At 39.7% G+C, this 25742-nt stretch overlaps 1 protein-coding gene across 3 annotated transcripts in view; it reads left to right on the top strand.

The window, feature by feature from the left end:
* Arsk (arylsulfatase family member K) overlaps positions 1-20966 on the top strand; it is a 49403-nt gene extending 28437 nt beyond the window's left edge. For all 3 annotated transcript variants that reach the window (XM_036207380.1, XM_036207379.1, XM_036207381.1), the window contains 5 exons: positions 962-1244; positions 2521-2692; positions 8321-8545; positions 17552-17776; positions 20299-20966. In XM_036207380.1, the coding sequence (XP_036063273.1) occupies positions 962-1244; positions 2521-2692; positions 8321-8545; positions 17552-17776; positions 20299-20618 (1225 nt within the window). In that variant the 3' untranslated portion in view covers positions 20619-20966. The remainder of the gene's footprint in view (positions 1-961; positions 1245-2520; positions 2693-8320; positions 8546-17551; positions 17777-20298) is intronic.
* The last annotated feature ends 4776 nt before the right edge of the window (positions 20967-25742 follow it).

The following is a 25742-nucleotide window of genomic DNA, read 5'->3' as shown; positions in this document are numbered from 1 at the left end:
GTCTGCCCATTTCTTCCTCTAATAGGTATAGGAGGTGCCTGTGTCTGAGCAAGCTGCTATTGGTCCACTCTGTGCTTGTTGTGTCTGTGTCTTAGGGGGCCTCTCTGGGTCCAATCTTAGCTCTTGGTCTAATTGGAGCTGGCAGATTCTGTATCTCGGGGAGCTGCTCTTGGCTCAACCCAAGTTAGTTGATTCTGTGACTCACGGATCTGCTCTTGGTCTCATCAGGGCTCTTGGTCCAGTCAGAACTGACAGATTCTATATCTCAGGAAGTTACTCTTGGTCCTCTGAGAGCTGGCAGTTTGGTTTCTGTGCCTCAGGAAGTTCCTGGGGTCACAGGCAGATGGGTATTGGGATAAGGCGTTTAGATTGCACGGTCCAATGGGGGGGAGGTTGGCTGGGGGGGTGGCTTCCTGCAGGAGCTCTGTATGCTGGTCAGCAACTGGGGCAGAGCTGGGTGGGGGTTTCCAGGGACTGGCTGTGTCCCAGGGCCTGGGTCCTAGTGGCAGGACTCTCTGAGTGTCAGGGGAATCACTCACCTGTTGGTCCAATGAGAGCTGGCGGTTTGGTTTTCATGCCTCAGGAAGTTACTGGGGCCACAGGTGAATAGGTATTGGAGCAGGACATGTAGATTGCAGGGTCTGATGGGGGATTTGAGGGGGTAGGTCCTTCCCACAGGAGTTTTCCCTGCTGGCTGGAAACTACGGCAAAGTTGGGTAGGGGTTCCTGGGGACTGGCTGGGTCCCAGGGCCTGGGTCCTAGGGGCAGGACTTTTTCATAGTTTTTAAATCTGTAATACTCAACAACTTTTTAACTGAGATGTAATGTGAAACAGTTATGTAAACATTTACATTAGTAAGTCTTAAAAAACTGTTCCCCTTGGTGCTTTCCAGCATTTGTTTAGCCAGTTTCTAAGACTATGTGTGTGTTTTCTGATACACTTCTGTTCTTACACCCTCAGTAATCGTGTGGAAGCCTGGACCAGGGATGTTGCATTCTTGCTCAGACAAGAAGGCAGGCCTGTGGTTACTCTTATCCCTGATAAGAACAGAAGGAGGGTGATGGAAAATGACTGGCAGAATACAGACAAGGCGATCAATTGGCTGAGACAGGAAGCCATCAACTGCACCCAACCATTTGTCCTTTATCTGGGATTGAACTTGCCGCACCCGTACCCTTCACCTTCTTCAGGAGAAAGCTTTGGCTCTTCTACATTCCACACATCTCTTTATTGGCTTGAAAAGGTAAGTATTCTCTGTGTGCTCAAAAGTAGACATTGATGTCACATGCAAAGCCACCTGGTGTTAGCTCAGTTTTACTTTTATTATTTTTATAGAAAAATTGGGAACTTACACTTTAAAACTGAAACCATAATGAGTTTGTTAAAAGTATGATACTTTGGAAATAAAATATTAGAACTTGTTAACTGTATAGATTTACATACGATATGTCTATAAAAAGAAACTGAAAGACATTATCTTTGCAGTGTGGGCAGGCCTCACATCCCCAGTTCAGAATGGTAAAAATAACCATACAGAATGAAACTGAAAAAATATCTTAATTAACAAAGGAAGAAATTGCTATTTTTTTCTAAAAATTCTAAAACCATCTGCCAAAATATTTAAAATTTTGCTTTGGTTTGTCAATAGAGATAGGAAAATGTATTATTTAGTACACTTTGCTAAAAACACAGAAATTTTTGGGATCAGTGTTGTAAAACGTGTATGAAGTACAGTGTGAACTATGCCTGCCTTCCCCTCCCTGTGCAGCTCCTGACCTGCAGTGTGAGCATGCCTGCCTTCCCCTCCCTGTGCAGCTCCTGACCTGCAGTGTATGAGCATACCTGCCTTCCCCTGTGTAGCTCCTGACCTGCAGTGTGAGCCATGCCTGCCTTCTCCTGTGCAGCTGATCTACAGCAAGCATCTTCTCTTGGCTTTGTAAATTGTCATATTTCTTTCTCTGTTTGGATCAACTTTCTACAGTTTTACTTTTTGGCTTCCAATATAGAGTTCCTTCAATGTGAATATTTTTTACAGGTTTCTGTATGTGAATCTCAATCCTTTTCTTCAAACTGGTCTTCCTGGTTATGTTAAGTGTACAACCTGTAAGTTCCTCTGACCATGACTCTGAATTCTTTGAGATAGCAGCACTATGAGCATTCCAAGACCATCCTTTTCTTCTATTATTTTGTATATGTGTGATTTGAATTCACTTCATTCTTAGCACATTTCTTTACTGAATGTTCATCTTTCTGATTTTTCTTTCATTATCCATTTTTGTGAAGTGTCTCATGGATTTATCACTGGGAGACAAATCTGTTCTCTTTATGTCCCTTCAAAGAAAGCTTATCAAAACCTGAAACACTCCTGCTGTGTACTCGGCCCATTCCTGCTTGGAGAATTTCCATGTTCTTTTTAATCACTTTATATATGAAACGTTGTGAAGTTTGCCACAGATACTTGTGGGAAGAAAGGATACCATGACTTTGCTAATGTAAAGCTTTTCCTTCTTTCTTTTCAGGTAGCCTATGATGCCATCAAAATCCCAAAGTGGTCAGCTTTGTCAGAAATGCACCCTGTGGACTATTACTCTTCCTATACAAAAAACTGCACAGGGAACTTTACCGAAATGGAAATTAAGAACATTAGAGCATTTTATTATGCTATGTGTGCTGAGACAGATGCCATGCTAGGTAGGTGGTATAATTAATAAGCTATTACAGGAAGAAAGGGATAATATTTTTCCAACAAATTGTGACTGTGCTGGTTGAAGCTTGCGGGAGCATCCTCAGATATTTCTTAAAGCGGCTGCTTAGATCCTTCAGACTTAGGACTTTGAGGATCTTGACTCATAAAAATGTATTAACAACACAATAAAAGGCCCTTTCTGTTTTAATTATTCATAAGTTCTCAGGTTGTTTCATACATAAAAAGTCATAGAAAGCTGTTTTCTGCTTGAAACAAACACTTGGCTGAACACGACAGGCATGTAACTGTAAGGCAGCTTAGCTTCCTAGAGATGAGAAGTTTCACATTCCAAATACTGATGTAGAGGAATCAGTTTGGTGTTCTGCACACAACTTTGGAGTCTCAGGAGAATGGTCATCAGGAGTTAAATAGATGGAGACATAGAGGAATTAAGATTAGAAAATCTCTAACTTTTTTTCAAATAGATGTGAATTTCTTACATATGCTTATCATCAGTTATCAAGTAATATTCTTATGTAAAGATAGAAAAAGTCACTTTCTGATAAGAGTTGTAGATTAAATTATTCCTATAAAATCACTCATATGTACATTAAAATGAGAAAACTCCAATGTGAATCTTATGATCACTGGAAATGTCAGTCTTAGGGAGGGCAGATGTAGGTAAAGGGGTTGTGAAAACAGCGTAGCACTCATGTTGCTTCACAGTATCATTTTAAACATCTTAAAATGTATTCTGGGGGAGAAACTATAGCCGGGATGTAATATATTAGAGAAAAATAAAGTAAAATGAAAATGTCTTCTAGAGTGATTAAGAGTACTTGCTGCTCTTACAGAGGATCCATAGTTCAATCTATTGTTCCAACATGTTCTGCTTCTTAGCCTCAGCTCATGGTAAACATAGGTCCATGTCCCTTCCCCGTACTCCTCTCCCACAGAAAAATCAACAGTTGGCATGTACAGAGTGTCTTAGAAACATCAACACTCAGGCTGGAGACAGCTTAGCTCTTGAAGGCTAAGAATCACAGCCAAAAGGACAAGAACTTCATTAACACTAATTTATAAATCATAATTAGGAAGTTATTGTCTGTAAAATGTTAAATAATATGCTGCAAGCTGCAGGAAAATGTAATGTAATTCAGCTACTATCACAAAAGCTACTACTTGGAAAGGTCAAGGACTTCTCCAAAGGTCAAGCCATGCCTTAAGAAGTCTTGGTGATGTTTTAGCTTTTATATATATGTATATATTTTAGCTGGTTCTTACAATGATTTTCTTGTAATGCTACGCATGCTTCCAAGAACTCCTAACTGTATTTATATAAATTACCTATCAAGCATCCAAGGCCAAACAAAACACTTGTCTCATAGGTCAGGAGGATAGCTTTATTTCTTGTGCAATTTAGGGTGAGACCCTCCTTCCTTACAGTCTTACTAATAGACTCCTAATTTCTTACCCAACCACTTCTAGGAATGTAGATTGAGCATATAAATTCCCTTCTTGACTAACCGATCATTAGCACTCATTTGGGTTGTAAAAGAAAGCCTGCTGGCCACTGCCTGAGGAAAAGTCTTACCTGCCTTTATGACCCTGTAAGAATTCAAGCCTGGTGACCTTGCTCTGCCAGAGCATCCCTGTGGCTTGGGTTTAGAACTGAACACCTCAGAGACTGGGAGGAGGAGAAGAGAGAGGAAAAGACACTTCTCTAGGATTGCTGGGAGTTGTCATTAGTTTTTAATGACAGGCGGGCCTGTGAGAATGATATAAACAGATTAAACATGGTCCCACTGAAAGGCCATTGTAAGGGAAACAAGGCCCCCCCCCACTAGCTCTGCTAATTGCAGATTCAGTGGGAAATACTGCACTCTGCCCCCACGCCCCATATCAGAAAAGTTAGCCCACCATGCTGTGCTAACAGGATGCTTGCCAATTAACCCCTGGGGTTGTGTTTGCAAGATAAATTGCTTGAGAAGAATGCTTTCCAAATAACCCCTTGCTAGATAAGCTTGGAATTCGTTTACCTACCCAGACTGTGAGAAAAGACCGTGGAGACATCTGGCGTCGAGGTGTCTACACTCTGGGTGACCCCACTCCCCTGCCCTGGTAGAACTGCCTCATAAAAGGCCTGTGAGCCTTAAACTCGGGGTCACCAGCTACTCCTCGCGCTGGTGTCCCACGAGCTCGTGCCTAAAAATAAAGCTTCATTTGTGTCCCGATATGGGAGTGGAGCTCTCTGTTTTGTACGCCAACCCTAACACCACTAATTTATGAGATCTGTTAATTTTTTAGCTAATCTCCTTACTAGTTTAAAGGTAAACATTCACTGTGTGAAAAATACCTTCAGTGTAAATATTTAACACCCAATATTTACTATCATTTTATTGGTTTACTGCATATGTCTCATTTTAATGTCTCTAATAATTTTTTTTAAGAGAGGGACTTCTTTGTTAACATTTATAGCTGTTTCCACACTTGTAAAACCTATAAACAAATTCATTCTCTCTAGACCCTTTAGAGGAAGGCTTACCCACAGCTCAGATCCACTTCCTCTTATGACCACAATCACTGGGTTTCCTGACATTCAGGCTCAAAGTCAGCTCAGACAAGCCTGCCTCCATGACTGTCAGCTTTTTCCCCATGATCACGGGAGTGCTGTTCCCACTTCCTGCATTAAGAAACCTTGTTTTTAAAAATCAGCAGCTGTTTTGATGACAAGTTATTTTCACAACATAATGTCACTCACTTGCTACATTTTGGGACAGAACATAACTTCACTGGTCAAGTGTGGACAGCACCTCTTTCTATGTACAAAAAAAAACTTGGAGGACGAACAGCCAGTGCTATTAGAAGTATTCACTGAGTAAGTGGAATACAGCAGAAATAAAAAAGAAGCCATGTGGACACATTATTTATATAATCAGTGTATATATGAAAAAGTAATAGGACTTTCCAAGTTCTCCCTTTCCAAGTCCTCTCTCTCTCTCTCTCTCTCTCTCTCTCTCTCTCTCTCTCTCTCTGTCTGTGTGTGTGTGTATGTGTGTGTGTGTAGTGATATTTTATTTGTACTGAAATGTGATTTTATTTGTATATTAATAAAGTTGCCATAGCAGAAACCATAGCAGAAGCTGGGCAGTGGTGGTGCACGCCTTTAATGCCAGCACTTGGGAGGCAGAGCTAGGCAGGATCTCTGTGTGTTCAAGGATACAGCCAGTATGTCGACACACACCTTTAATCTCAATACCAACCATAGAAGACCTGGAGGTCTGTGTATACAGGCAGTGACGAGGAGGTCATGTGGCTGGGTTTACAACTGATGAGAAGGCAGAACAGAAAGTCTATATAAAAGACAGGACACAGGAAGTAGCTCTCTGGAGGAGAGGAAGGACAGAGCAGCAGGGAAGGGTAAGGTTTTCAGCTCTCAGCTATTGCTCTGACCTCTTGACTTTTAACTCTGCAATTGGCTCTGTGTTTCTTATTTAACAAGACGGTTACATCTGTGTGTGTGTGTGTGTGTGTGTGTGTGTGTGTGTGTGTTTGTGTGTGTGTTTGAGACTAATCTTATCCACTATGTAGCTTAGGCTGACCTTGAATCCCTGATTTTTCTGCTGTTGTCTCTCAAGTATAAGGATTAGTACACACCACCACACCTGGCACCAGGTTCTCCCTCATGACAGTAAGATTTTAAATGTTTCTTTAGCCATAACTATGACTGTGTTAGTTTAGACATAACATATGACCACTGAGCGTATTTAATTGGTATTTCCTGACACTGGGAAATGTTTACTCATCTGTACTCTCCAGTTGCTTTAAAAGTTTGCGATTATGTCTTCTAATGTGAAACACTGTGTGCTCTGCTGCATCAGGTGGGACAGACAACTTTTGAATGTCTTCAGCAGAAAAGAAAAAATGAGCAGATGCTGAGCATGTGAACAGACGTAGTGTTGTGACGTAAGCAGTAGATGGCTAGAGGAAACAGAACAGTGAGACTAGGATACTAACAGAGTATCTGGGGACAGCGCTCCTGAGGAAGTAGTGTGTAAACTGAGATTTGAGAAAAAGCCAACATGGAGAAAGCAAAATCAGGGACACCCTAGGCAGATGAGGCGGAAAATACAAATAATTGTAATGTCTTAAATTAACATGTAATTTCTTTTTTAGAGAGATGGATAATATATTTCAAAATATACTTTATGATTTCTACTTTACGTACACAATATACACTCTTCCATATGTGAACACTAAAGAAGTACACAGAAAGGAGGTTACACCCCAGCGCATAGATGTGAGCCCCACAAAGAAGAGCTGAGGTGTTATTTCTTGATAGTATTCAACACAATGCCAACACAGCACCTGATCACTAAAGGCTTGTCAAACAAAAGCAGTTGGATCAGCAGGAGGGAGCAGTGGGTGAAGTGCTTGTCATGCACCCAGGAGAAGAAAAGAACTGACTCCCACAGCTCCCTTGGGTCTCCACCCTAGTGCTATGGCTCATGTATGTCTACAGACAAACATGGAGATAAACACTAGGGTTTACAATGTATTACTGCAGCCGTGAACAGACCATAGGGAGCTTGGGGAACAGAGCGAGTCAGTGTGTGTGGAAGAGCAGAGAAGGCATCACCAGCTATGCTCGAGTTGGCTCATGGAAGAAGGGTGAAAGCATGAGAGAAGGGTAAGAGAAAGGACATTCAACACAGAGGAAAAGAAACCATAAACTGATACACTCTCCAGAGTGTACTTTGTAGTCTAGGGCTGCTGGAAGGCAAAGCTTTAGCAGGTAGTTGAGGGGGTGTGTATGGAGAGCAGTATGGCAAGACCAGGTTATCAGATCTTCTAGAAACAAGCATCCATCAGAGTGTGCAAGGGATACTACCAAGAAGAAAGAGTAGCAGTGAGGGGAAAAAGTAGTAAGCAATCCCTTTTGTCTAATTGAAAGATCATGAGGTCTTAATTCTGTAGAGCATTGGACCTCCTGACTGGACCTGTAAATATGTGTATTTAATATAGACCTTTGCCCCCCAAATTCAAGATCTAGCAAAATAAAGACAATTTCCCCTTTCTCTGCACTATGCGTTATTGTGATTCTCATAATTCCAGTGGGGAGAAACTTTCAAGTCAGAGACAAGGCTTCTTAGAACAGTACTGCTTGGTTACTCCCAAGTCTCTTTGTGTGCTCATAACACATCCTTAGTTACCATAAGCCGTGTTTAAGAGCATAATATGGCCATTGCAAGAGGGACTAGGAGAAGAGATAGCAAGGAAGTTTGGTTTGTTCTAAATCCCTGTTATTGTGCAGAATGCTTGGGTCAGTAGTGATGGCAATCTTCATTAACATCTGAGTCATGTCTAGAGTGACATCCAGACTTGTCTGTCCCCATTTGAGGTGCTGAGAGGGAAAAGCTCCTCTGGCCTCAGGTGTTCTCTGACAGAAGCTGAAGATGTGATCCAATAGATACTGCCTCCCTTCCTCTCTTCAGTCTGTCAGCTGAAGAGGAAGCCCATGAGAATATTAGGTTTTACTTGGCTGGTAAGAAGTATTGCAACAAACTCTGGGTGTGGCAAAATCAAATGTGAACTAAAGCTAATCTAAAGAACTATCTTGATTTTTATGGTAGGTGAAATTATTTTGGCTCTTCGCAAGTTAGATCTTCTTCAGAAAACAGTTGTTATATACACTTCAGACCATGGAGAGATGGCCATGGAACACCGCCAGTTTTATAAAATGAGTATGTATGAAGCTAGTGCCCATGTTCCACTTTTGATGATGGGACCAGGAATTAAGGCCAACCTGCAAGTGCCGAATTTCGTTTCTCTTGTGGATATTTACCCTACAATGCTTGGTAAGTACTGTTTACGAACATATTTATTTGTAATGCTGGGGGAGGGGGGACGACAAGCCAAGTACTCAGAATTCCACTAACTTGAGTGACTCTCTCTAAGTCAACTTTGTACTCTGAAGAGCAAGGATGATGTTTTGTTGGTTCCAGTGACCTTCACTCATGTTAGTCAATCAGGATATGGCTCCAAAATAAGACACATTAGATTTTTGGGCGCATAACTTTATTTTATTTATTTACATACAACATTCAACTCTCTACCTACCACCACCTCCCTAGAATGAAAGTATTTCCACTATAGAATCTTCTATCCACTTTTTACAGGGTGTATTAATTACTTTTCTATTGCTGAGACAAAGCACCAAGGCCAAGGCTACTATGAAAAGAAAGAATTTAGTTGGCTCATGTTTTCCGAGGGTGAGAGTCTATGATGGTGGCCATAGCAGCTCAGACCTCACATCTTGATCCACAGCCTTGAGGCAGAGAAAGAGCACTGGGAATCACATGAGTCTTCTGAAACCGCAAAGCCTGCCTCCAGGGCCACACCTCCTAATCCTTCCCAAACAGTTCCACCAGCTGGGGGCCAAGTGTTCAAACATATGAGCCAATGTGGGCCACTCTCATTCTCTGTCTAATCATGTGAACATATTTCCCCTCGAACACTTTTCCTAGTTGTACACTGTTTACTTTATTGCCTGATTTTTAAAGCCTGCAGGGATAGCCAAAGGTCCATAGTAGTAGCATTTGGACTGCAGTAGCAAGCTGCATTGAAGATAATAGACTAAGGACATCTTCAAACTCAGAGGAAGTAAGGTGAAACTTCAGGTTTTTAATTTAGTGAAGTAATTTAAAGTCACTGTTTAAAACTATAATCCTGCTCTGTGGCATCACAAATTGCAAAAACTGCCATTCACTTATCCATGTTGGTTAAAGATAACTTATTTCTCGGCTTTGGAAATGGTAAAATGTGAAACCATTCCTTAAAAATCAAAGCAGTACAAGTTCTTATTTTCCTCCTTCTGCTCAGTGTCCTCAGAGGTGACTTAAATCAGAGCTCTCTCCTTTGTTACCCCTGTTGTTATTTGTGCTTGGACATCTTCCTAGCCCTTAGAGCTTCAGTCTCTGGTTGCTCACTCATCACTTGATTTCCCCTTACTGCAGAGCAACAACCATGTGTAGCCAGAATGACCACATCTCACTCAATGCCCAGGTCCCTGTTACTTTCTCTCGTGGTTTTTTAAATCTTTCCTGAACATATGTATTCTATGTTGAGCATTTTCTTTCTCATATTTCCCTATTCCTCCTTTTTTTACCTTCATTCTGTTTTGTTGAGTATGTATGTGATTCTCTACTTCTACATGTCTGTGATTCTCTACATGTGTGTGATTCTCTACTTCTACATGTGTATGATTCTCTGCTTCTACATGTATATGATTCTCTACTTCTACATGTATGTAATTCTCTACTTCTACATGTATGTGATTCTCTGCTTCTACATATGTGTGACTCTCTATTTCTACATTTCTCTTTTATTAGCATCCATAAAGTTTTATAAACATGGTAATGTTGGCTTTTCTTTACAATTTTTGCCTCATGTAGAACTTCCATTCCCGGAGAACAGCATCTTTGCATCATATTTGCCTGACTTTGACATTGTTCTGCTTTCCTGAGGAGAGTACTGAGTGTGCAGAAAGCACTGGAGAAATTATAGAAAATTGGGCTCTTTTTGTGTTTCTCTCAATGTTAGTGATATTTTGCATCTTGGCTTTTTGACTTAACAAATAAGCAGTCCGTTATCTTTGAGGAGTCATCCACTGTGGGTTCTAGTCTCTTCCTACATTGTCACTGTACACTAGCTGGTTAATATGCAAGGTTCCCCTTGTTTTTAGTTAAATATTGCTCTATATTCCTCTACTTTGCACATCTCATTATTTATATTCTTTTCTTGTTTGTTTTAAGTTGTCATACAAGTTGTACAGCTAAGTCATTATGGAAGGTCTGTTTTTAGTGTTTTTGAGGAACCTCCTTACTGATTTCTGTAGTGGTTGACTTACTTAGGTTCCCACCAGCAGTGACACAGGTCCCCTCTGCTGTGTCTACTTCCTCAGTGGTGCTGTTTTCTTGAGGGCTGCCATTCTGACTGGAGTGGGATGGAATCTCAATGTGGTTTGATTGGCATTTCTCTGATGGCCAGTGAGGTTGAACATGCATATGTTTATTGCAAATTTACAGTTTATCTTTTGAGAACTTTTTTCATCTCACTAGTGCATTTATTGATTGGGTTGTTTAATTGTTTTGTTTAATTTGTTTATTTGTTTTCTAATGTACCAGTTGCAGTTTGAATATGAAATGTACCTCACATGCTCAAGTGTTGAAGGCTTGGCCGTAGCTGATGGCACTGTTTCGGGAGGTGCTGGAATCTGTAACACATGGAGCCTGACTGGAGTACCTTTGAAAACTGTGTTGTGCCCAGCCCCTTCCAGCCCCTCTTCCTTCTGCTCCACTGTGTACTCTTGCTGCCATGATGTTACATCTTACCACAGACCACAAAAGAGGAACACACCGGCCACAGGCTCTGAAACCATAGCTGAAAGAAATCTTCACTTTCTTAAGGTTTTTCCTCAAGTATTTATCACAGTGGCAAAAAGCTAGTGTACACAATATAGTTATCCCTACTTGCCACTTTATACATTATAATAGTTAAGGATAATTTCTAGATTTGCATATGTCATAATGTATCCACAGATAGTTTTAAATGTCTTAAGTAAGTGGCAAATAAATTGTCATCATGAATTTTATGATATTTTTTATCTGTTAAAGCTAGCTGAGATACAGGGATTTTTATTTTTCCGTCAAGCAAGATACCTGACTATCACTACATGGTTTATGGTACTTGAAAATAAGAATTTTCCAGAAAAATCTTTAAATCCATCCTTGTTCTGAAATGATTAAAGTTCTTGGCAGTTGTAGGTTCTTCTCTGTAATTTGTCCTTTATTCTAGAGCTAAAAGTTGACATAGATCTTTATTTTGATCATCCATGAAATTTTTGATCATAGACTGCTTCTCAGTTAGATTTCACTGCAAAAATATATGTTAACAGAATTCTGTGTTTGTTAAGCCTGTCCAGAAATAGTAAAAGGAATAAAGCCAAAAGTAATTTTCTCTCCAATTCTCAAGTAAAAATTAAATTAACAGTGCCAAGGTTAGCACAGTTTACAGTGTGTTACATAAGAGATTCTTTTCATTGCCGGAAGAGCAAATGCTGCTGATACATATAATATTTAGATAGCGGAAGAGAATGCAGGAAAGTGTCTGTGCATGGGCCTTTCAGTTACACACTAAAGTGTCCGTTCATCAGAAGTCAGCCAGTGGTCAGATATGAACCATGTTGTAACAACACCGTGACAGCTACTTAAGTTAATCATATTTTTATAAATAATGAAAGCTTAATATCCATAAAGCTCTTACAAATCTGTTCAGAAGACATAGAGATGCCTTATTAACAACTGAGCCAAAAGCCATAAACCACTTCACAACAGAAGATGTACAAGCAGCCAAGATGTATGTGTTTTTGTTTTTAGAGGCATAAGTAAATAAATGGATCTTTGTGAATTTGAGGCCAGCCTGGTCTACATAGCAAGTTGCTGACCAGTCAGGTACATAATGAGACCCTGTCTCAAAAACAAATAAACAAACAAACAAAAAACTATTTAAATAAGAATGTACATATTCTTTCACATACATAGTTTACTAAGAATTGGAAAATCTTCTGTTAGAAATAGGCCTTCCCATTTGCTACTAGAATAAAAACTGGCACAAATTTTCTCAAGGCAAATGTGACCCTATTTCTTGGAAACCTGCCTACCTTCAGGTAGATGTACACAGATGTGTATCTGTGGATACTATTAAAGAATTAGAAACCTGGTAAATGTCTGACCTAAAAACCTAAATCGTAGATTTACTGTGTTCTGAGATGAAATTTCCTTTTAATTAAGAGGTTCAATTATAAATGATAATCTAGTCCTTTCCTTGGTGGTTCAACTGTTGCTGAATCATGTTCCATAAATTAATTGCATGTGAAGAGTACGAGGCTGAACTCAGTTTTAATCCAGGTTCCCTCTTCTCCTAAGTGGTACCATAAAAAACATGGTGAGTGAGAAAAACTTCACTAGAAGACTCAAACAGGAAAAGCCTCTGTGGTTTCTTTATTTACTTGCACCTACCTTCCTATTAATAGTTTGTTCAGACTTAAGATACTGTGGTTGCTTTTACTTAAAAGTCTAAATTCACAGTTTTTTAATGAGACTTTGAAAAAAATGCCTTTTTCCAAAAAGCTACTTTATGGGGTTGGGGATTTAGCTCAGTGGTAAAGCACTTGCCTAGCAAGCGCAGGGCCCTGGGTTCGATCCTCAGCTTAAAAAAAAAAAAGCCACTTTATGATAAAGTACAAAGAATATTTGTAATTTGTTCATCCTTGCTGGTCTGTATAGTATGTAATCATTTTATCATTGCCTCATACTGACAGAACACTGCTGTCTTTAATGCCTGGGAATTCTTCATATTAAAGTTGATTATCGCCTAATTATTCTTTGTAAGTTACTCTCTAGAATGCTTTTCTACATGCATACTTGTGGTGCACAAGCACCTCAGAGGCCAGAAAGAGGTGTTGGATGCCCTGGAACTGGAGTTACAGACAGCTATGAGCTACCATGTGGGTGCTGGGAATCAAACCAGGGCCTCTAGAAGAGCACCCTGTACTATTAACCACTGAGCTATCTCTCCACCCCAAGAATTCTACCATTTCAGTCTTTGCTTATACTTCAAAAAGAGGTGAGACTTGACTTAAAATAGAATTGGATGACAGATTTGCTGGACAAGTCAGTATGAAATATGGGTTTTAAGTTTAAGAACTTTCTTTAATTTTTTATTATGTTTATTTATTTCATGGGAGCCTGTGGATGTGTGTGGACACACATGTGCCACAGTATACATGTGGATGTCAGAGAAGAACTTGTGGGAGTTGAGTCTTCCCTTCCACTATGTGGGTCCCAGGAATCAGACTAAGATTGTCAGGCCTGCAAGGCCAGTACCTTTACTTACTAGACCATGTCACTGGCTTATCAAAATACTAAAAAGTATTTCCAAAAAGAAAGCAATTTAGGCTCAAGGGTTTTTAAGGAAATTGTTAAATAAATGAGAAAGAAAAATGCAGTTTTATGAGGTCCAAAAAATGGATATTTAAAGTACTTACTGGGGGCATGGTAGAGGCAGTTTGTCAGTTTGTGGCTAGCCTGGTCTAAGTAGCAAGTGCTAGGCCAGCCAAGGATACATAGTTAAGATCCTGTCTGAAATAAAATAAGTAGTATAGGTAACTAACATCAGTTTTATTCTTGGTTTTTTTATTTTTTTGTTTTGTTTTTGTTGTTATATTTTTGTTTTTTTACATCCTGCTTCTGCTTCCTGAGTGCTGGGAATAAAAGGCATACATGTGCCACAATGCCTGGCTATTGATTTTATTCTCAACTTCAATTTACAAAGACTTCTACTCTAGCAATAGTAGAAGTAGACTGGAAACTCAAGTCCCTGTAATCTCTTCTTAGGCTCCTACCATGGCTTCCCAGCTGTCCTCTCCCTTTGGTCTGAGAGTTTATCCATTTACTTCACATTGTTACTCTGATCAATACTTTTCTCAGTTTCCCGTGTCACCCAAACACAAGTCCAAGTACTTTCACAGGACCTCTTCCCTCTCCCCAACATCTTGTAAAGTCATGCCCATTTTTGCTCCATCCAACCCTCTCTTGGGAACCAATCATGTGCCTTACTCAGGGACTTTATACATGGTGTTCCATAGGAGATAGCAAGGAGAACTTGTCTGCAGCTCTACATAAGACTCATTACCTGGCCTCTCACCTTAACAGAGAGCCGTTCTGACTGCATCATCTACAAGCACACAGACCCTGCCCCGCACATGCCTGCCCTCACTGCCTACAGACCTGCTTTATGCTTCCTTGCTCCTGTGTTGCCATCTGACACACCAGCCTTTCCCCAGCTGTAGGACACCTCTGAAGAGCAAATCAGCTTTCCACTACCACCTTCCTACAACTGCAACAGGGCCTGGTGTGCTGAGTGATAAACAGTGAGCACATGAGTAGACCCATTCCTCATTCAACTGCTGGCCACTCATAAACATGAAGAGAAAGATTCATGGTTTTCTATACATATGTAGGGATATTAAGCAAGAAACTTCTGAATTGTATTTCTAAATTAGATGTTATTAAGATGCTGATTATGAGTGTATGCCAGTTGCTCGCTGCTTCCCATTCATCTTCAGGGTTCTGTTCTCCCCTTGGGGCTCACTAATGATGGCCAAGGCATGGACCTCCCCATCCAGCCTCTTTCCTGACTTTCTTTTGTCTTAAAATAGAATAAGGTAGAAAAGACCAGTTATTAGATACTGATTTATTGATTTGTATTGTGGTTTACTTAAAGCATTGCTAGGACAGCCTATTTGCCAAGCATGACTTCACTTTCTTACTCCAGGAGCAGAATGACCTAGAGAAAGAGCTAATACAATGGGCTGTTGCCGTTAACAGCCAGTTGACTTCCATGATTATCCTTTACTTTATAGCTAATATCTACGTAAGAGTGAGTACATACCATGTTTGTCTTCCTGGGTCTGGGTTACCTCACTCAGGATTATTTTTTGTAGTTCCATCCATTTGCCTGCAAATTTGATGATGTCACTGGGTTTTGTTTGTTTGTTTGTGTTTGTGTTTTTGGTTTTTGAGACAGCCCTGGCTCTGGAGACCAGGCTGGCCTCAAACTCACAGAGATCTGCCTGCCTCTGCCTCCCAAGTGCTGGGATTAAAGGTATACACCACCACCGCCTGGCCATGTCATTGTTTTTTTGGTTTTTGGGGTTTTGTTTTTGTTTTTGTTTTTGTTTTTTAAGCTGAGTAGTACTCCATTGTGTAAATGTGCCATTTTTTCTTCATCCATTCTTCAGTTGAGGGCCATCTAGGTTGGTTTCCAGTTTCTGGCTATGATAAATAAAGCTGCTATGAACATAGTTGAGCAAATTTGGTTATCCTTTGGGTATATGCCTAGGAGTGGTATAACTGGGTCTTGAGGGGATCAATTCCCAGTTTTCTGAGAAATTGCCATATTGATTTCAAAATGGCTGAACAAGTTTGCACTCCCACCAGCAATTGAGGATTGCTCCACATCATCTCCAGCATGAACTGTTGCTTGTGTTTTTAATCTTAGCCATTCTCACAGATGTAAAATGGAATCTCAGAGTTGTTTGGATTTGCATTTCCCTGATGGCTAAGGATGTTGAACATTTCTGTGGGTGTTTCTCTGCCATTTGAGATTCTCCTGTTGAGAGCTTTCTGTTTATATCCATACCTCACTTTTAATTGGATTACTTTGTTTTTTGATGTCTAGTTTCTTGAGTTTTTTATATATTTTGGAGATCAGTCCTATGTCATATGTGCAGTTGGTGAAAATCTTTTCCCATTCTGTAGGCTGCTGTTTTGTCCTGTTGACTCTTGATGGTGTCCTTTGCCTTACAGAAGTTTTTCAGTTTCATAAGGTCCCATTTGGTTGTTTTGTTTTGTTTTTTGTTTTTTGTTGTTGTTGTTTAATTTTTCAAGACAAGGTTTCTCTGTGTTAACAGTCCAAGCTATCCTGGAACTCGCTTTGTAGATCAGGGTGGCCTTGAACTCACAGAGATCCACCTGGTTCTGCTTCCCAAGTGCTGGGATTAAAGGAATGTGCTACCAACGCCCAGTGAGGTCCATTTGCTAATTGTTGATCTTAGTGCCTGTGCTGTTGGTGTTCTGTTCTTCAGGAAGTTGTCTCCTATGCCAATACATTCAAGGCTATTCCCCATTTTTTCTTCTTATGAAGTTCAGTTTATCTGGTTTTATGTTGAGGTCTTTGATCCACTTGAACTTGAGTTTTGTACAACGTGACAGATACAGATCTATTTGCAATCTTCTGACATCCAGTTAAACCAGCACTATTTGTTGAAGAGGCTTTCTTTTTTCTATTGTATATTTCTGGCTTCTTTACCAAAAATCAGGTGCCCATAGATGTGTGGATTTACATCTGGGTCTTCAATTCATTTTCATTGATCAATATGTCTGTTTCATGTCAGTACAATTTTGTTTTTTACTAACATTCTCTTTAAGATCCATGTTTGAAATGCATCCTTTTTAAAACTGATTTATTTCATGTGTTCTTATTCTGAGTATTTGACAGGTGAAAAATAATCATCAAGTCACTTCAGAGCACAGGATGTATCATGTACTACTTTTGAGTTCATAAGACACATCAACAATAAAATTTTGCCTACAATAAATTACCTGATTGTATTTAACTTCTGTAATCTTTTGTTACTACTAACCCCTCTTTGTGCAGGCCTTATTATTATCCTCTAAGATAAACCTTGAGAAACCACTCTTCAGAAAACAAAGGACTGATGATACCAAGTAATTGGAGGGCCCTTATGTGCCAGTCACTGTTCTCAAATTTAAGTAAGTTAGCTAGTTTTTACCAAAAATGAACATTTGAGATAGAAGTTTTCTTATTATACTTCTCTCAGAAATGAGGAAACATGGGGCTGGAGAGATAACTCAGTGGTTAAGATCACTGGCTGCTTTTCCAGAGGACCCAAGTTCAATTCCCAGCACCCACATGATAGCTCACAACTGTCTATTACTCCAACACCCTCACACAAACAAATGTGCAGGCAAAACACCAATGCACATGAGATAAAAATAAATAAATAAATTTTTTTAAAGGAAAGAAATGAGGAATAGTCAGAGAACTTACTAACTCACTCAAGGTAACATGGTTCACAGCATGAGCACTTCAGTCTAGGCAGTGAGGTTACAGAATCCATATATATCTAGTCTGCAACCCTTGGTGATGGGAAAATAGAGATGATGTTTTGAGATAATTCCAATGAATTAGTAAAAAAGCATTTTACTTTTGTTCCAAAGATATTGCTGAGATTGCTCTGCCTCAGACCCTCAGTGGATACTCTTTGTTGGGGCTGTCATCAGAGGCATCTGCAAATGAGCACACATTCAAAATCCACCGTCCGCCTTGGATTCTAAGTGAATTCCATGGATGCAATGTGAACGCCTCCACCTATATGCTACGAACCGGCCAGTGGAAGTATATAGCCTACTCTGATGGTGCTTCCGTGCAGCCCCAACTGTTTGGTAAGCTTCTTGCTACATTCTAAGTGGAGTGAGCTGAGCTACATCACGTGCTCACGAGAGTTGTTTTTAAAATAAATGAATACCTATTGCTTCTCATACTGGGACAAGCTGCAATAGGTCACCCCAGTCTCATGGTTTAGGGTTTAGATCTAGTTTCTATTTATAAAATCCACATGTCCTCTCTATTGACTGCTGATGGTGAAGGGCATATGATGGTGTGAGTTATCAGTGTTCACTAATGAAAGAGGAGCAGCTCCTCACACATCGGCACCTGAAGCTGGAGGCAGCACACTGTATCCAGATCTCCTCCAACCATTGTTTCCTGGTAAGATCTTCCATGTTTGTTATGTTTCTTCATCTTCAGTCAACACCTTCTCATCACACCTGATTTTCATCGATTCTATGATTAATGCCTCACTCTTAGGGAGTCTATCCATTCCTCTTCCATTCTTTAATGTTCCTCATGGCCCTGTGAAAGCATATCATTCTCTTCGCTTTACTGAGAAGGAAATGGGGCCCCAGAAAGTGTGACAGCTATGCAGGGTCTCAGAACTAGGAAGTCATAAAACTAAATGTTCAGCGTGGGTCTAAGGACAAACCCCACACACTGCTCCTTCCACCCGGTGAAAATGCCTTCTAGCATCACTCTCTGTGAATTCATTTTTAAACAGCGTGTTTTAATTTTGAGTTTTTCTTCCCCTAGTCTATTTATTTTCATTATCATTATTATTATTATTTGTTTTTTTTAAAGATTTATGTATTTATTATGTATACAGAAGAGGGAGTCAGATCTCATTACAGATGGTTGTGAGTCACCATGTGGTTGACTGGGAATTGAACTCAGGACCTCTGGAAGAGCAGTCGGTGCTCTTAACCTCTGAGCCATCTCTCCAGCCCCTGGTTTTTTGAGACAGGGTTTTCTGTGTAATAACTCAGGCTGGAACTCACTTTATAGACTAGGCTGGCCTCAAACTCACAGAGATCTGCCTGCCTCTGCCTCCACAGTGCTGGGATTGAAGGCGTGCGCCACCCCCGCCCAGCTAGAGCTTTTCTTATCTTTTATCCCATGTTGTACATAAAATAGGTGTCAAGGCCATTGTTAATATTTATTCATAAGTTTCCATCCTAGTTACAAATGTCAGATTTATTAACTAGAAATAATTATTTAGGGGCCAAAGGACCAACTTCCTTAAGTTTAAGAACAGGAATTCCTGACTTCCAACAGAGCAACTCCCGTACCTTCATAGACATTGTTGAATGAAATCTACAGAGCTCCTACACCAGGCCCAGCAGACCTAACCAAATCAGAAGAAAGCCCATTGCCATGTAATCAAGCAGTCATGTACAACAATATGAGGGGCTCATTTTAGCAGCTCTGTGATGAGGCACCCCCTTCTATGTTCACCATCAAAGAGATATTGCATATGCTATCTGTTCCTGGTTTCTGATTTCTTCCTCCTCCCCCTCAGCTCATCAGAACATTGTGTCTGTTTTTAAGTGGGTACTGTACAATTAATGAATTACTAAGGAAAATCCATTTACATCTTTACATTTGTTGAAACAACTTTACAACACATTCTGCAAAAGGCAAACGTGACTGAAGGGCCAGTAGGTGCGCCAACCATGGCAGTACTCTCTGGCGTTTCATGGGCCATTCTTTCCTCAGGAGGTCCACTGGCAAAGTTACATGTGCCTCAGGCGTCTCCTGGCCAGGGAACCCACATAGACCCATAGAAATTTTTCCTGTATGTAGAGTTTTCCTTACTCTCTGAAGTCAATGCCCGTAAGTCCTTGACTTGCTGTTTTTCCAGTAAAAGTGGTATTCTAAGATGCATCCTCTGCCTTCCCATCTCATGTAAAAAGAACATATGTAGATCTGAAGTATTTGCCATTATTTCTCATTATTACTGATTGAGAAAAGTGCTTATTTCTATAGTTGTTTGCTCAAATGGACAGTACTGGTTAGTATAATTTTCAGAACCCCCAGCAATAAGATGCTGAAAGAAAAAAGGATTTAGTCAAAAATGAACATGGTTTATTGTATGAGGAATTGTTACAGCTGAGAAGTGTGAGATGGTTATAATTGGGGCATTTATAAGCATGCCTATGAGTCAAAATCAAGAAATGGGAAACAGGAAAAATTCTAAGTCAGCTTACTAATTAGATTGGACTGTTTCTGACATCAAAGAACACATAAGGAAAATAACAGAATGGTAGGATGGTGACAGGAAGATATTTGTTCATTCATTAACACAAGTGCTTTGCTTTTAGTGTATTATCCATAGCCATTCCTTGCTTCATGATCATTGACCTAAGATGGCTATGAGTCATTATGGGATGTAATGTTAGGGGAACACGGTTAAGTATGTGGTGTGCTGCTGATTGAAAGGTCACTGTGTGCCATGTGAATGCACATCTTACACTAAGAATGGAAAATGAAAATAAATCCTGTACATTATCTGTCACAATGATATTCTAAAAAACAATTTTAGCACATAACTATTTCATTTCTTTTCTTTCAGATCTTTCCTCAGATCCAGATGAGCTAACAAATATTGCTACAGAATTTCCAGAAATTACTTCTTCTTTGGACCAGAAGCTTCGTTCTATTGTAAACTACCCCAAAGTGTCTGCTTCTGTCCATCAGTACAATAGAGAGCAGTTTATCATGTGGAAACAGAGCGTAGGACAGAATTACTCAGCTGTTATAGCTCACCTTAGGTGGCATCAGGACTGGCAGAAAGAACCATGGAAGTATGAAAAGGCCATCCATCAGTGGCTCACAGCCCACTCTTCTCCAATAGCTGTAGACTACAACAAAACTTTGTCAAGATACATATGAATGTGTTGATAAGTATTAAACTGAAACAGCCTTAGTAATTGCTAATTTTACTTTCTTTTAAAATACATATTATATCTTAAGTGCCAATGATTACAGAACTACATATTTTCAAAACTGGTTACTACTAAGACCTTATTGTTGCAGACCTCTGACGGTTTAATCACAGAAGTATTTAAAGGAGAGGAGCACACATTCTTGTTTGTTTCTTTGGATAATATAGAATATGGAATATTTTAACAACTGTTGGTCATTACTTATGAATCATGATGTTTCATAACTTAATTGTTTTTGATGTAATTTTTTAATGTATTTGATGTGTTAGAACTATTAAATGGGACACAGACTCTGGAGATAGCTGGTTTTGTTTCTTTTGTTTAAAAAAAAAATGTGCAAAAGGTAAAGCTTCAAAAGGCAGAACATAAAACTCCTTCCTTTCCTAGTCAAGTCCCTCCAAAAGACAACTACAACCAACCACGCTGTTTGTATCCTTTTGTAGACAAGCTGTACACTGTACCACTGAAATGAATATACTCTTTACATACAACATGAAGGCATACAATTGGTAATATGCTATTAGTGTATATTATAAATATACACCATTTCTTTTTGCATATTGTGCTCTGGCTTACTTATTTTTTTATTGGCAAATAAAATAGACACTGAGAAATGAAATTGCTGGGTCAAGAATCTATAGAATTTGCATAGATTTTCCCATTGTTTCTAAAGAAGTTCTAGTAATTGGCATTCTCATCAGAAATGCATGCCTGACATCTCAGCCCAATAAATAGCACATATTTTACCTTTATTTACTGTATTATTACTGACCTTTTTTTTGGTTTTTCGAGACAGGGTTTCTCTGTGTAGCCTGGGCTGTCCTGGAACTCACTCTGTAGCCCAGGCTGGCCTCGAACTCACAGACTTCCATCTGCCTCTGCCTCCCGAATGGTGGAATTAAAGGCGTGTGCCACCCACCACCTCCCAGCTGAGTACTGACATTTTTTCATAGATCCAACAGCCATTAGAATTTGCATCAGGATGACTTTCCCTATGTATGTTATTGGCCATTTTCTTTATTAGTTGTTAACCTGCTTTTCCATTGCATGCATGCTTTAGATATTAGCCTTTTAAAAAATAAAAGGAGAAAAGGGGGCTGGAGAGATGGCTCAATGGTGAGAGCACTTGCTACTCGGCTAGAGGCCTCAGATTCAAATACTGGTGTCCACACCGTGCCTCACAACTGCCTGTAACTCCAGTTCAGGGAAGCCAGTGTCCTCTTCTGGCCTTCAGGGGCACCAGCCACACATGTAGTGCCTAGACATAAATGCAGGCCAAGCATCCATGCACATAAAATTTTAAAAATAATAAACATTTTTAAAATACTGGAAATAATACTTTCGTTGTAGTTTGTCTTTTGATATTGACCTGGAATTTTTTTACATGAAGAAATTTGTACTTTCTTGTAACATATTTACCAATCTTTGTACCAAATAAATACTATGATTTTTTAAATTAAAATATTCTTTAAAATGTTTAAGAGTCTTTGTTTTTTGGCTTTTGGGACTTGTGTCCTATTTAGAATGCTCTTCTCTCTGATGTTCATAAACACTCTTATTTTTAACCCTTAGATCTTTGATCCGTGTAAGAATATATTGCATATTAAAGATCTAATTTTAGTTTGTTAGTGATGCTGTTTTCTTCAATTTTGTTTAATTGCTGAACTATTGACCTTTTGTTGTGTGAACTATATCTTCTCCACTTCATTATTTAACATCTTAGGTTGAATGCATTATCTTTTCATCCACTGATTTGATTGTATCAAGGTCCCATTCACAACTGTGTCCTTTCTGAGTGCTCCCTTCCTGCCAGACTGTCCTATTAATCTGGTGCCCTGTGCCTCACTGGACTAGTCTCTTTCTGCCCCAGGTACTCTTGCTTAATTTTTCTGTTCAAATTTGGACTATTTTCTAGTTATCAGAATGGAGAATTCTTTTTTTTTTTTCCTTTTTTCTTTTCTTTCATATTTTTTTAAGAGGGGATGCGGTTTCAACATAGGGTTTCTCTGTGTAGCCCCGGCTGTCCTGGAACTCACTCTGTAGACCGCTGGCCTCTATCTCAGAGATCTTCCTGCTCTGCCTCCCAAGTGCTAGGACCAAAGGCGTGAACCACCCTGCCCAGCCAGCTACCTAGTAAATTCTTAATACTGACTGTGTCTTGGAGAGCCTGAGGTCCTTTTAAAAGAAGCCGTTAAATTTGTAGCCTCATTTAGAAAGAATTAAGTTCTTGAAGACAGTCATTCTGAAGAACATAGTCTACTTTTTCTCTGTTTACATATTTGCATAGAGGCCAGCCTGGGCTACATGAGACCCTGTCTAAAAAAGGGAAAATACCACCCATTCACAAAGACACCTGAGCACTGCCTCATTGTTATGTTTGTAAAGCCCTAAGGTCAGCGATCCCAATGTGAAGCTGACATGAATTTATTCCTAGTTGTTACATTATTTATTCTGTTTGTTGTGGGGTATTCACCAGAGAAGACTGCTCAGACATGGGTTTAAGGCAATAGAAAATCTTTATTAGCTGGCCAGTGACTCCTGGGGTATTCAGGATCCCAGTGTAGCCCGGGGCCTTTCACAGGGTGAGCTTTTAAACACAAAAACCACACCCTAGGGTGACATTCTTCACTTAACAAAAACAGTCATCCAGAAGCAGAACTACCTAAACCAAAGAACAAGGTTAGTCACCTTTAGAGGCTTTCCCAGAACTGCAGACTTTGATGGATTAGGTCCTTGTCTTCATCTTGGAAGGTGGTACTGCAGGCACTCCCAGCATGGAGTCAGGTGTGCCGAGGTCTGAGCCTGTTGCGATTTCTACTGCAGTGGACCTTCCTCTGTATTATGCTTTTTTTGTCTATGCAGACTCTTTGTTGTGTATTGAACCCCTTTACTCTTTGCTATAGCTTTTCCTTTTTTAATTTTATTGTTATTTATTATTATTTTTGCAGGTGGGTCTAAGATTTGTAGACATGTGTGGAGGCCAGAGCACAGTATTATTGTATGGTAGGTTCTGTCCTCACTTTTACATGGAGTCTAGGGATGGATCTCCATTGTAAGGCTTTCACAGGAAACACTTCTCGACCCACTGAGCACTCCCCAGACTTATAGCATCTTTTCATTTGATACCTTGTGTTTTCCAAGTAAAGGGCTTATCTGCAAACAATGTTTTTACATAATAAATACATTTTCAAACTATATATGAAAGCATTCTTCATAGCCCTCTCCTTCATTTTACTTGTTCAGTGGGTTTATATTAGCTTATATTGTTAATCATTTATAAATTTCTGAGACATTCCACTTAATACATGTCTATTTTATATTCACAAATTCAAATGAAAATATACCTTAATATGATCTCAAAAATATCTTAATATGACATTAAGGTTCAATAAAAGCACATAGACTCTACCTCCCATTGTCTCCTGGTTAAAACTAAAAAGTATCTACTAACTCATATGTAGGTGTGCATACTAATTACATGAAAACAATAGCACAATGGCTTAGAGACTTAAGCTCCTCCCTGTAAGTGCAATTCACCTCATTCTCCTCAGACCCTCCAAGACAGCATTAAAAATTTACCAAGCAGCTGTGTGTGGTGGTTCACACCTTTGACCCCAGTATTTAGTAGGCAAACTCAGGCAGATCTCCAACTTTGAAGCCATCCTTCTCTACAGAGGTAGTTCCAGGACAGTCAGCTCTACGCAGGGAAACCCTGTCTCAAAAAAGAAAGAAAGAAAGAAAGAAAGAAAGAAAGAAAGAAAGAAAGAAAGAAAGAAAGAAAGAAAGAAAGCAGAAGAAAATTTACCAAGTTCCCACAGTGATTTAAGCATATTAAACACAGGATCATAATAATTAGGCATAACTTTATGCATATAGTGTTAAGCTTGCTTGTATCCCTGGTGCCCTTGGACAAGAAGTCAGCCTTAGATCCCCTGGAACTGGAGTTACAGACAGTTGTAAGCTGCCATATATTAACTGAATTATAGTTCAAGGAATTGAACTTGGGTCCTCTGGAAGAGTAGATAGTCAATGTTCTTAACTACCAAGCCATCTCTCTAGCCCTCACAAAGGGCTAACTTTAATATTTTTATTTTATTTATGAACTGTTGTAGAATATTATTTTAAGGTGTGTTACTTTCATTTATGTTACCTTTGTTGAACTCTGTGAAGCTGTGTTACTGTGCCTGTCTAAAACACCTGATGGTCAGTCAATAGCAAGGAAGGAGAAAGCATAGGCAGGGCTGGCAGGCAGGGAGTATATATTGAAGGAGAAATCTGGGAGGAGAGATTTAGGAGCCAGAGAAGGAGGAGAACTTCAGGGGCCAGCCACCCAGCAACCCAGCAACCCAGCTACACAGCAAGCCAAGGAGTAAGAGTAAGGTTTACAGAAGTGAGAGAACAGGAAAAGCCCAGAGGGAAAAGGTAGACAAGATAAGTAAAGCTAAAGCCGGGCATTCCTAATTAAGAATGAGCCTCCAGGTGTGATTTATTTGGAAGCTTGGTGGTGGGCCCCCAAAAAAGCCCCAAAACAACAACAATGAGTGAGTGAGTGAGTGAGTGAGTGAGTGAGTGAGTGTGTGTGTGTGAGGCATGTGGAGATCAGAGGACAACCTGTGGAGTCAGTTCTCTACTTTGACCACAAAGGTCCCCAAAGATGAAACTCAGGTCACCAGGCTCGATGGTAAACACCTTTACCCATTCTGTCACTATTGAATTTTCAGGACAATTTAATTCAAAATGGAATTAGCACAAAACTTTTTTTAAAAAACAACTTTAGAATCAAGACAATTATCTAATGTCAGAATCTGAGAGGAATCAACAGTAATTCTAAGCTGAACTAGAATAATGTTGAGCCCTCCCTTTTCTTTCTTTTTTTTCTTCATTGAGACACGATCTCACTGCATAGCTCTTGCTGGCCTGGAACTCACTCCGTAGTCCAGGCTGGCCCCAGATTCACAAGTTCCTGATGTGCATCTTAGCACCGCCTGGATGCTTCCAGTGGGAAAACTGAAATGTGTTTGTGAAGCAGGGCTAAAAGTGGCAGCTTTTAAATCTAAGCCATTTCCTGTGA

This window comes from Onychomys torridus, chromosome 15 (genome assembly GCF_903995425.1).
Source record: "Onychomys torridus chromosome 15, mOncTor1.1, whole genome shotgun sequence".
Classification (NCBI taxonomy): domain Eukaryota; kingdom Metazoa; phylum Chordata; class Mammalia; order Rodentia; family Cricetidae; genus Onychomys; species Onychomys torridus.
Note: the sequence above shows the minus strand (reverse complement) of the source record. Positions and strands in the feature narration are given on the sequence as shown.